This window comes from Bufo bufo, chromosome 2 (genome assembly GCF_905171765.1).
Source record: "Bufo bufo chromosome 2, aBufBuf1.1, whole genome shotgun sequence".
In the NCBI taxonomy this organism is placed as follows: domain Eukaryota; kingdom Metazoa; phylum Chordata; class Amphibia; order Anura; family Bufonidae; genus Bufo; species Bufo bufo.
Genome location: NC_053390.1, coordinates 70,237,429 through 70,250,276, shown reverse-complemented (window position 1 = coordinate 70,250,276; position 12,848 = coordinate 70,237,429). Strand labels below are relative to the sequence as shown.

Below are 12,848 nucleotides of genomic sequence, written 5' to 3'. Positions count from 1 at the left end.
CAAAAATGACCCCATTCTATAAACTACACCCCTCAAGGTATTCAAAACTGATTTTACAAACGTGGTTAACCCTTTAGGTGTTCCACAAGAATTAATGGAAAATAGAGATACAAATTAAAAAATTTCACTTTTTTGGCAGATTTTCCATTTTAATATTTTTTGTAGTAACAAAGCAAGGGTTAACAGCCAAACAAAACTCAAATATTTATGGCCCTGATTCTGTAGTTTAGAGAAACACCCCATATGTGGTCGTAAACTGCTGTACGGGCACACGGCAGGGCGCAGAAGGAAAGGAATGCCATACGGTTTTTGGAAGGCAGATTTTGCTGGACTGGTTTTTTTACACCATGTCCCATTTGAAGCCCCCCTGATGCACCCCTAGAGTAGAAACTCCAAAAAAGTGACCCTATTTTAGAAACTATTGCATAGGGTGGCAGTTTTGTTGGTACATATGATTTTTGGTTGCTCTATATTACACTTTTTGTGAGGCAAGGTAACAAGAAATTGCCAAAACAGCTCAGTTTTTTTTTTTTGTTATTTACAACATTCATCTGACAGGTTAGATCCTGTGGTATTTTTATAGAGCAGGTTGTCATGGACGCGGCGATACCTAATATGTATACAATTTTTTTTTATTTATGTAAGTTTTACACGATTTCATTTTTTAAACAAAAAAATAAAAATCATGGTTTTAGTGTTTCCATAGTCTGAGACCTATTGTTTTTTCAGTTTTTGGGCGATTATCTTGATTTTTGTGGGATGAGATGACGGTTTGGCACTATTTTGGGGTGCGTATGACTTTTTGATCGCTTGCTATTACACTTTTTGTGATGCAAGGTGACAAAAAAAAAAAAAAAGCTTTTTTTTTTAAAGTTTTTTTATGGTATTCACCTGAGGGGCTAGGTCATGATATTTTTATAGAGCAGGTTATTATGGACGCAGCGATACCAAATTAGTATAATTTTTTTAGTTTACTTAAGTTTTACACAAGAACAGCTTTTTTAAAACAAAAAAAAAATATGATGTTTTAGTGTCTCCATATTCTGAGCCATAGTCATTTTATTTTTTGGGCGATTGTCTTACGTAGCTGCTCATTTTTTGCAGGATGAGGTGACTGTTAGATTGGTACTATTTTGGTGGGCATACGCCTTTTTGATCACTTACTGTTGTACTTTTTGTGATGCAAGCAGTTTTTATTTTTTACGGTGTTCATCTGAGGGGTTAGGTCATGTGATATGGTTATAGAGCGGGTCGATACGGACGCAGCGATACCCAATATGTCTATTTTTTTTTGGGGGGGGGGGGGGGGACAAACTTTTTTTTTCACTTTCTTTTTTGTCCCACTTTGGGACTTCCACTTTTGGGGGTCTGATCCCCTTTACAATGCATTCCAACACTTCTGTATTGGAATGCATTGGCTGTATGAGTAATACAGGCTCGTCACTGGAAGGCATCGCGCTGCCGTCCATGCCATCGGGTCCCTTCTACAGCTGCACGGGGACCCGATGGCACTGCCGCCACATGTAAAAGCCGCAAACCGCAGGCCTGAATTGACCTGCGGTTTGCGACACAGATCGCATTGACCCAAGGTGCCTGCTCAATGATTTGAGCAGGCACCTTGTTCCGATCACCGCCCGCATCATTTATCATGACCTGTCACTCCTCAGGTAATGAGTCTGACAACTAATGTATTAACAAATAAAATTATATATACATATACTCTCAAAAACAAAAAACAGGCGGAGACTCTTCAGCAGCGACAGAATCAGGTCAGCCAGGTTGCAGTCCTGAAATGACACCACCATGAAGTAGTGAATGGACACCGCAAGACAAAGCCACTTAAGTCACACACGCAATTATTAGAATGCAGTTTGTACAGTTTTGAGACAAACAAAAGGAGTGGATACAAAAAGATAAGTATAATGGAAAGACATACTTCATATTCCAGCCTTAGGGAATGGATATGCAGGCCAAGACCAGTAATCCGGTATGATGGGGCTGTTGACAGAGCACTGCCTCCCTGTCTCCCTCTGTAAATGATGTAGGTACAGAGAGTACTGCCTCCCCGTCTCTCTCTGTAAATGATGTAGGTACAGATAGTACTGCCTCCCCGTCTCTCTCTGTAAATGATGTAGGTACAGAGAGTACTGCCTCCCCGTCTCTCCCTGTAAATGATGTAGGTACAGAGAGTACTGCCTCCCCGTCTCTCTCTGTAAATGATGTAGGTACAGATAGTACTGCCTCCCCGTCTCTCTCTGTAAATGATGTAGGTACAGACAGTACTGCCTCCCCGTCTCTCTGTAAATGATGTAGGTACAGAGAGTACTGCCTCCCCGTCTCTCTCTGTAAATGATGTAGGTACAGACAGTACTGCCTCCCCGTCTCTCTCTGTAAATGATGGAGGTACAGATAGCACTGCCTCCCCGTCTCTCTCTGTAAATGATGTAGGTACAGAGAGTACTGCCTCCCCGTCTCTCCCTGTAAATGATGTAGGTACAGAGAGTACTGCCTCCCCGTCTCCTCTGTAAATGATGTAGGTACAGAGAGTACTGCCTCCCCGTCTCCTCTGTAAATGATGTAGGTACAGAGAGTACTGCCTCCCCGTCTCTCCCTGTAAATGATGTAGGTACAGAGAGTACTGCCTCCCCGTCTCTCTCTGTACATGATGTAGGCACAGACAGTACTGCCTCCTTGTCTCTCTGTAAATGATGTAGGTACAGAGAGTACTGCCTCCCCGTCTCCCTCTGTAAGTGATGTAGGTACAGATAGTACTACCCCCTTATTAATCTTTCTGTAAGGAGATACACAGCACTAGATAATTACACAGTGGAGTCACATTACTATGACCACGTCCTACATCGGCAGTGTGTAGCTCATGAAGGAGATCAGATCTGATGAGCTGGCTCAGTGGGTATATAAGGTGTGTGATAGGCTGTCTGCACACATATCCCTTGTTGCGGTCATGGGTAAAAGGGACAATCAAAGAGTTGAAAAAAGGGGGGCAATTATTGGCTTTCGGGCCAAAGGTGGCAGTATTTCTGAAACCATGTGGTTTGGGAACCGTTCTTGGGCCGCTGATGTGAATTATATGGCAAGTCGGCTACAGTGGAACAGTTCAGCGAACCCTTACTGTGTATGGGGCTCTGAATCAGACGGATGGTCACTGCATCTCTGCTAATGAAGATGCATAGGCAGAAAAGGCTTCACTTTTTGGAAGTATCAGAATTGGACCTTCAGTGATTGGCAAAGGGTTGCCTTCTCCAATGAGTCACATTTTCTGATTCATCAAACCATGCAACCATTGCTGGAAGAACACTGTTTTTGTGGCGTTCTCTGGGCCCATTCATTTATGTGGAAGGCACCCAAAAAATTTGGATAAGAATCCATCCTTGCAGATCACATGCACCCATACACACCGATTGTATTCCCTGGGGCAGACGGGATCTTCCAGCAGGACAATGCGACATAGCACACAGCTAGAAATGTCTGACATTGAAGTCTTGGTCATGCTCTTCCAAATAAAGTACTACCCTCGCCCCCTAATTTCCCAGACTTGTACCCAACTGAGCATCTGTGGGACCACCCGATCACGGTGTTCGCTCTATGGATCCCTCCCCACGCCCCCTACAGCAGCTGTGGATGTACTGCAGTCAGCATGGCTCCAGATACCTGTGACCACCTACCAGGACCTTATGGAGTCACCCCCAGCCCGTCTAGCTGCTGTCCGTGCTGCACACGCCAGTTACTCTGGATATTAGCTGGTGGTCAGAATAACAGGATTCCACTGTAAGTAAAGCAGGAACAGAAACTACTGAATAAAGTAGATTTTACTATACATAAGCACATATGGCAGAATTATGGAGTGGCTGGGGTCTGAAATTAAAACCCATTTGCTGCATGAACATGTCTGTGCCCTCATCTCAGAGGCTGCCCGCTCATCAGACGACTGGAGGTAAACAGGGTGGTGACCCTCACAGTAACACGCAATCATGATAACCGCTTATCAGTGGGGGACATTGCGTTCTCCGACAGACGGACACACAATACTACCAAAATTTATACAAGAACACTTAATGAGTCAATTCATCTGATGAGCCACATGCCGTGGCAGAGTGTGGCAGGGCTACGCACCACCGAGAGCTCTGACCTCTGGCACAGCTTGTGCTCATCTTTCACCACTCTCCGTTATCTACAATTACACCTCCACAATCAACAGGATTCGGTTACAGGGGTGTCCTTTAAAAAGATGGCTGCCGGCTTCTACAGAGGCGCAAAACTGAAATATACAGGTTATCGGAAAAGACCGATAGTCATCCGCTCAGTTGGGGCGTGTAAATGCACCTTTAGATGCCACAGTCAATAACTACCGCCGGATAAAGGGAGGGGGGCTGGCAGTCACCCCACTGACTGAATGAGACCCTGTCATCTGTGGGACAAGTTGTACTTTAATAGCCAATATAATAGCTACATATCACGGCATACACAGGCAGCGGCGTTCAGGAGTCCGGGAAAACTCGGTGACATCTTTCCAGCAGGTCTACAGTGGTAACCATCTTTCTCAACTATAGTATTACCGTCTTCAGTTGATTCTTAGGCCCCTTGCAGACGAGCATTTCCGGATACGTTGCAAATGCGTTCAGTGAAAAAGGTGCGATTTCGTAGGCAAAGTCAGTTTTATCTGCGGGTGCAATGTGTGATGCGAACGCATTGCCCCCGCAGATAAAACTGACTATCACAGCTTCTGAAGGAGCTTCCATCCAGCTTTCCCAGACTCCAGAACACCAACCCTCTGCACAGCTGTGCTGCCATCCATCCCCCAGATCCATATTGGCGAGCCAGAGACTGGACGGCAGGAGATTTGACCGCTTGTGTTGTGGGGACCTTTGATATGGCATGCGCCTGCGCGTCGAGAATACCTACAGGACGGCAGCGGAGAATCACACAGCTCTGAAGCAAAGTGGCCATTCCAGATAAAGACGCACGTCTCGCTTCATAAGACTGTGCCTGTCGCCGACTCGCGCGTCGAATCAAACGCCGTCAGCTCTGCTATAACCCATGGACACCAATGTACAACCACAGGTAGGAAGTGCGCAACATGGTGCAATCCTAACATTCCTGACACTGGGCCTGGCAGGAGGGCTCAGTTTTGGAGAGGGGCTGGGGGGGGGGGGGGGGGGGGGGGAGGGGGTCTTTTCTTCTGGGCACCAATGAGAATCTCAATTTTCACTTCTCCACCAAATCAGATATGGACGCCATATGGCCAGCAACGCTTACAGCGAGTAAATCCACTTCACCCCTAGGTGTATGTGGCACAAGGGTGGTAGCCTCAGCTGCTTGCCACAGATGGAAGACAGGGAATATATGGGAAGCCGTGCACTAGCCCGGACCCTATGCACCTTTTATTAACACTTACTTATCTAGTGTCATTCAATTTCATCCTGTCTTTACAGGATTGGTCCTTTGCAATCTACGATCATGGAAAGTTTCTGACCATTTAAAGTGTCGGCGCTGCCCGCATAGATCGCACACTGGCAGAGGAGCCCATCTGCAGAGCCGGCCCTGTACAGTAAAGGATGGAAACAGATACCATGCACCGTCTATGGCCGAGGACAGACTGCAGCAGATCGAGCTTCACAGGAATGAGGACAGAGGGCCGGCTGCAGAGGCCATCCTGGAGGTCACACTTCTCGTATGTCCATCGCCTCTGCAGTAGAAGTCGCCTTTAGGGAACATTCACAGGGAGGGGGAGGGGGGATATTAAAAAAAAAAAAAAAAAACACACACACACACACCAGCATTAGGCCTCCTGCACACAACCGTCCCCCCATCCCCCCCCCCCGTTTACTGGCCGTTTTTTGCGTTCCGTATACGGAACCATTCATTTTAATGGTTCCGCAAAAAAAACAGAATGTACTCCGTATGCATTCAGTTTCCGTATTTCCGTTTAAAGATAGAACATGTCCTATTATTGCCCGCAAATCACGTTCCGTGGCTCCATTCAAGTCAATGGGTATACAAAAAAACGGAACACATACGGAAATGCATCCGTATGTAAAAAAAAACAAACAAAAAAAATAATAAAAACACACAACACACACACTCTGGACACTTGCTTCTCACTGCAGGCAGCAAGACCTGACGCTTCCAGAGCGATCAGGAGACGTGCTGGCTGTGCTGATGACGCAGGCATGGCACAATACTACTGCCAGCTCTCCTCCCTCTACATGCTGCACCGCCCCTGCCCTTCCAAAGCTTCAACAGCCATTGGCTGCTCAAGTCAGCCGGTAGCCTACGCACCCTGGATGTACCATATAACTCACTCCCAAACAGTCCATCACCCTGTGTCCAGCACTATCCTCCCACCCCCCCGCCAAGCACATAAACCAGCTGCCCCTGACAGTGCCTTTAGGAATAATAGTACTGCCTCCCCCAACAACAACAACAACAAAAAAAATTAAAAAAAATTAAATCCCCCAGTGAAAATGCCCCTAAAAATGCACTAGTGACCCCGGTAATAACACTTGTGGTGCCCCCAGTAATAATAAAGTAATATTAACACCCCCTATTGTGTCTCTGGTAATAATAATGTCCCCACAGTGCCCCCAGTAACATCCCAACGTCCCTATACTGCACCCAGTAATGTCCCTATAGTGACCATAGTAATTTTCCCGCAGTCTTCACTCACTGGTAACGGGGCCCAGCACGGTCACTGTACTTCATGCTGGGCCGCCGTCAGAACGCTCAAAGCAGCCAATCAGAAAACAGCAAACTTACAAAGCAGGTCTTCAACAGGAGCTGCCGTCCGCAGCGAAAGCCAGGTGGCTCCCGCTTCAACATCTGGGATCGGATCCAGCTCGGACTAAGGCATCGAAGCAGTCAGAGTGATGGATCTCCTGTCATCCCAATGCCCTCCCTCCAGGCCGCCATCATGAGTTGGTATTGCAACTGGGGGCACAACAACGGCCTCCAAGTCCGCCGTGTACGGCCAGAGCAAATATGTGAACAGGAACATATAATACACTATTAGTAGTAGTGTAAGCAATTAAACAATGTTCAAGTCCCCTTGTGGGACTAAGAAATTGTTTAAAATGGTTTAACGTTAAAAAGAATAAAAAAAAACTACAGAATTCGGCAGCGCCATCATCGCACTGACTCATAGAATGAAGGCGGCAGGTGGTGTACGGTGAACGTAAAAACTATGCCAGAGTTGCAGTTTGTCTTTTCCCATACCCCCAAAAAGATTTAATAAAAAATAAGTGACTCAGTTACAGAGATCACAAAATGGTTTTCTCCTTTAAACCCGTCAGTAAAGCAGTGCAGACGCGGAGGTGATCTGAGCGGCCCCATACATCATCCCCAGGACACGTCGTCTGAAGGCGCCAGTATCTGGAGCCTGTCCCTACATGTATAATGTGTTCTGACTACACGCTAAGAGACCCGGTAATGTTAACCAAGGCATGTTGGATGTACGTACTACAGATGACTCCACCATAGTCAGCCCTTCCAGGCTGTACATAACACAGTATAAGGCTACCTGCACACAGGTACGAATTTCTGTGCGTTCCACGCCCCAGATATGAATCAAACATCGCATGTGTTACTTGCGGTTTTGCCGCAGATCTCACACAAAGGGTGAAGAACCGCACAAAGTGTGCTGCAGATTTCAGAATCCTCGCGGTAGGTCAATGTCCGCCCGGAACAAAAAAGCTCCCATAGCTGGTGCGGTATTGCACTGCGTTTTTTCTGCACGAGAGTCGGCGCGTAATCCGCAATGTGTGCAGGTAGTCTGAGGTTTATACGACACAGCGAGTTCTTTTGGGATCTGCTGACAATCTAATACGCATGGGTCCAGCTGATATCTGAAGGCTAGGGTTGGGCAGAAGGCGCAGCCGCTTATCTCCTTCCCTAAAGAGAAGGAACATACAGGCCAAGCTAAACTGGTACGTTACGTGTATGAGCAATAGGACTCCTCCACCAGCGATCACAACTTGTCTGTGTCCAAATCCGTGTGGCCTCTTCCTGCAGACAACAGGCAGTTCTACGACAGGGCCCGTAGAAAGGGAGAGGTGTTGTGCAGAGCACAAAATGTATACAGTGGTGTGAACGCTCACTAAACCCGTATGTTTAAGTGGTCATGGGCCGCCGTACGAGGATGGGATTTCGGTTGCACGCAGCACCCGCTACATGCAAACCATGCCTAAAGGGGTTGTCAGGGGGATTCATTTTATTCCTTTATTTTTTAGAAGTTCAGAATGATGTAAAATAATATATGAAGTCGCCGTGTTGTGCCCCCGCTAACGTCGCCTTCCTGGTTCCTCTCGACACACAGGACCGCACAGCGAATCACTTTTTCCCCGTGTGTAGAGCGGAACCAGCAAGAGCTGGAACGGGAGCGGAGAGGGATCGGTACGGAGAGTACCACAATAATTACGGAGAGTACCACAATAATTACGGAGAGTACCACAATAATTCCACTGTCCACCCAGAACTCCTTGTGCGTACTGGTATCAAGGATGAAGGGGACTCTCCCTTTATTAGGGGGTGGCATTCACATGACTGTATTTTAAGTTGGTATCCAATTTACATTTTCTGCGGATCCGTTCATTTCAACGGGGCCGCAAAAGATGTAGACAACACACAGCGTGCGGTCCATATCTGTTCCACAGGTCACGGGGGGGGAGAACAAACAATAAATAAATAACACACCACATGTCCTATTCTTGTCCATTTTGCGGGATGTGCTGATCCACAAACCGCAGGACGCACACAGCTGGTATCCGTTTTGCGGACCTGCAATCTGCAGACCTCAAAAGGATACGGCCTTGTGAATGCCCCCTTAACGGCAGTGACAGACTGCAGCAGAGCGCCTGTCCCTCTCCAATATATATTTTTTCTTTTAAAGCAAAAGACGTTACATGTTGGCCAATTGAAAATGCTAAGATGCCCTACAGACATTGCTTTATTTTGTAGCAGCGTTTTAAGATGTTTCCCCGATTATTATTATTATTTTTTATAAAGCACCGCGTGCTCTAGGTGTGGCGTTTTTTAGGCAATTTTCTACAGGAAAGATAAAACACAAGTAAAACATTTCAAAGTAGAAAACTGAACTGAAATATTGATTTTAACGTGCTTTTTACAAAAACACACGTTGAGTGGCAGCCCTAAAAGGGGAGTTATAACCGCCTGAAAACCCCTTTAGGGTGGCCACAGACAGAATCTATAACCACCACCAAATCAGTCAGTGCCCACCTGAAGAACCACGTCGATACATACCCTGCATATCCATCACTTCTAGAGGGATGGCACGCTACCCGATACAATCGCCTCCCAATTACCGCAGGACGATCAGACACCGCGCTGGGCGCAGAGATAGATATACACACACATCATTCCGGTTACTAAACCCACTCCTGAAACACGTTTTAGCAGTCATGTCGCAATCCTCTCCTCCTCAGGAGTACACAGCAAGGAAGCAGACTAACCCAACCTCCAAAGCCGGTGTGTGCCAACACAGGCCAAGCCAATGCCAGGAGCCAACGAGCTAAAAAAAGAAAAACACATCGTACGGATGACACCTATATTTTCAGGTTGTTGTTTTCTATGAACTCTCTTTCCTAGCGTAATCCCTGGAAACGAGCAGTGTAAAATTAGATAGAAAATGAATCCTACCAGCAAAGGAAGTAATATGGACAATCACAATACATTAGTAAGTGCCTTGTGTTAACTTTCTGTTCTAGGCCGGGTCATTTTTTTTAAGCAAATTTGGCATTTGGAAGGGGTTGGATTATAGAAACGGAGACCCCCAATGGATATGAAACCACTCATTTTAACACCGAAAACTGACAAAAAAATAAAACCACAACACAGTAATACAAATAAAACAAAAATTACAAAAGTTAAAGGGGTTCTGCAGTTTGTTTAAACTGATGATCTATCCTCTGGATAGATCATCAGCTTCTGATTGGCAGGGGTCCGACACCCGGGACCCCCACCGATCAGCTGTTTGAGAAGGCAGTGGCGCTCCAATGGCCTGGGCGGGGCTAAGCTCCATGCAAGTGAACAGAGCTTAGCCCCGCCCAGGCCACTGATACTAGTCGTGATGTCACTGGGCCTGCGGTAGACAGCGAGAAGTGCGCGGCGCTGCCGCCTTCTCAAACAGCTGATCCACAGGGGTCCCGGGTGTCAGACCCCCGCCGATCAGATGCTGATGATCTGTTTAAACAAACTGGCGAATCCCTTTAAGAAAATATCTATATATAAAAAATAAAAAAAATCTCCAAGCCCAAATCAAAATTAGGCAATAGTGCATTTTTGACCCAATAAGACGAATCCCCCCCCCCCCCCGCCTCCTAAAATGTTGGGAAAATGCCAGTGCGTCTTATGGGGCCAATACTAAGGAGTGCTTCCATTATGGAAGTGCTCACTAGTACCGGGAAGCAGTGAATGCAGCGCTCCCGGGCTCTGTACTCACCGCTACCTGGTCCTCTGCCGTCGGCTGTACTGCGACCTCATGCTGTACGCGGCAGGTGGTCACACCAGCTCTCTGGCAGGAAGAGGTGGAGCGGAGGCGTCCTGAGCAGAAGGGGAAAGTGTTTTTTTTGTTATTTTTTTGCTCTGAGCAAGGGGGTCTCTACTGAGGTCTGTGGGTCATCAATAGTTAGGGGTCGGATCTGAGGTCTGAATGGGGGGGGGGGGAGGGGGTTTATTCATAATGAGGCTGTTATCTGAGAGTCTGATTTGAGGTCTAAATTGGGGGGGGGGGGGGGGGTCATTCACACTGTGCTCTGAGCTGAGGTCTAATGAAAATTCTCTTATTCTCCTCTTCTAAAACCTTATAGGGCGAAAAAATATATTTTTTTTCATTTCTTTTTGAGATAACTAATCCTCCGCCACTGATCTCTGCCCCCGACGTGCAGGAACAGAGCGCCAAACACCGCGATGACCTCAGCCAGCGACTGAATGGTCATTTCCTGTGTGTTGAGAGGGAAGCAGAGACGGCGGGGCCCAGTAACCGCCGGAATGGGAGCAGTGGATGAGCGAGGAAGGTGACTTTTTTTTTTTTTAACACATTGAAAAGGGCCCCTGTCACCAGCTTTGTCCCCATGACACTGGCTGACCTGTTACATGTGCAGCTGAAGACGTCCGTGTTGGTCCCATGTTCGTACGTGTCCGCATTGCTGAGAATTTTTTTATTATATGCAAATGAGCCGCGACGAAGCGGTCGTCTACTCTGAGCAATGATGATAGACTCCCCGTACTGACCACTCTAGGGGTGGCCAAGGTGGTCATGTGACTATACGACTTACCATCGGATAGAACAGCGCGCAATACGCGGTTTATATATCTCAAGGACAATAATCACCCCCAGTATCCACACAGAGGTGTATGTGCACCGCGCAGCAATCAGGACTCCATACTCACCTTAAAGTAACCCCCCTCATAGAGGGTATTGGGGGGCCCAAAGATGGCCACCTCCCAGTTGTACAGGTCGCTTTCGTCCACCAGGGTGATACGGAAACCTTCCACTGGCTCCTCCTGCAGCGACTTCAGCTCCAGCATCAGCGCCTTCTGCGAGCTGGTCATCTGTTGCTGAGCCATGGCGAGGAAAACGTGCAAATCAGTGGCTTTGAAGGGTCTCTCGTTTTTAGAAAGTGTCAGCTCTTGGGACAAGCGTCCTCTGGGAGGCGCTAACGGGAGAGTCCTTTGTCCACTGCGAGCGTCAGCTCTTGGAACGAGTCTTATGGTGGACGCAAACCAAGGAGAGGGTCTGCTCTTGGGCCCAGCTTCTGGTTATAGGTGACAGCAGGTTCTTTGTTCCCAGAGAGTGTCAGCTCTTGGGCCCACCTTTGTATGGGGGGTGAGGAGGAGTCTATAGGAATATACAAGTCCTTTGTCTCCAGCGAGTTGTCAGCTCTTGGGCCCACCCTTATGTGGAGGGGGGGAATCTACAGGACTACAGGACTCCTTTGTCTCCAGTGAGTGTCAGCTCTTGGATTACAGGACTCCTTTGTCCCCAGTGAGTGTCAGCTCTTGGGCCCACCCTCTTGTAGGAGCAACCACAGTCTTGTCCCCTTTAAGGGATCCGCAGGCTACACTCAGGGGCCCCCTCGCTCTATAAACTTCCGTCTCAATCTATGGGGCCCCTTCAGTGTCTGCGGTGTGGCCCCTGAATTAGGCTGCTTCTCTCTAGGTTTAGGATGAAGAGGCCTTACTGTAATCCCCGGCCTGTAGTGAGCGGCCGGACGGTGTCGGGTGAAGGGGAGGACGGATGAGGCCTCGGCAGTGTCCCCCTTCCTCCTGCGGGTGTGTGTCGGGGGCTTGGGGTGACGGGGCTCCAGCGTCAGGGTGTCGCTCACTCTCCGGGCTTCCCAGCTGTAGAGGTAAGCGAGGCGCAGCGAGTTCCTTTTGTGACGTCACGGGGTGTGGTGACGTCACGGCCCCGCCCAGAAAAGGAAGGATGACGGGCGGGACAGGAGTCGGTTTGGGGGCGTGGCTGTCACTGGACGTTCTGATGACACACTGATGATTATAATGTGTGGGGCTGTGACGTCACCACGTGTGGTGTTCTGTACAGCACCCAGCCAGTGATAGGAAGAGAAGGATCCTGTACTGCTAAAAACTATGTGCCCCCTCCCAAATCACCAGCAAATGGCTGCTAATGAGTGTTCCCATTATTTGCCCCTAGAATAATAATTCCTAGTACTTATATCATTTGCAGTGATCACCTTAAAGTACACCCCCCCCCCCCCCCCCCCCCCCCTCAAAGATGGTCACCACCAAGTTCTGAAGGTTGCTCCAACCTGGGTGATACAGAAACTTTCCATTCATGCTGCGCCATCTCTCAACCC

General features: G+C 47.9%; 1 protein-coding gene across 1 annotated transcript in view; it reads right to left on the bottom strand.

Moving 5' to 3' along the window:
• Window positions 1–12,434, bottom strand: part of UBE2R2 (ubiquitin conjugating enzyme E2 R2) — a 35,404-nt gene extending 22,970 nt beyond the window's left edge. The window contains exon 1 of the mRNA XM_040421165.1: window positions 11,422–12,434. Coding sequence (XP_040277099.1) covers window positions 11,422–11,598 — 177 coding nt within the window. The 5' untranslated portion in view covers window positions 11,599–12,434. The remainder of the gene's footprint in view (window positions 1–11,421) is intronic.
• Between the last annotated feature and the right edge of the window lie 414 nt (window positions 12,435–12,848).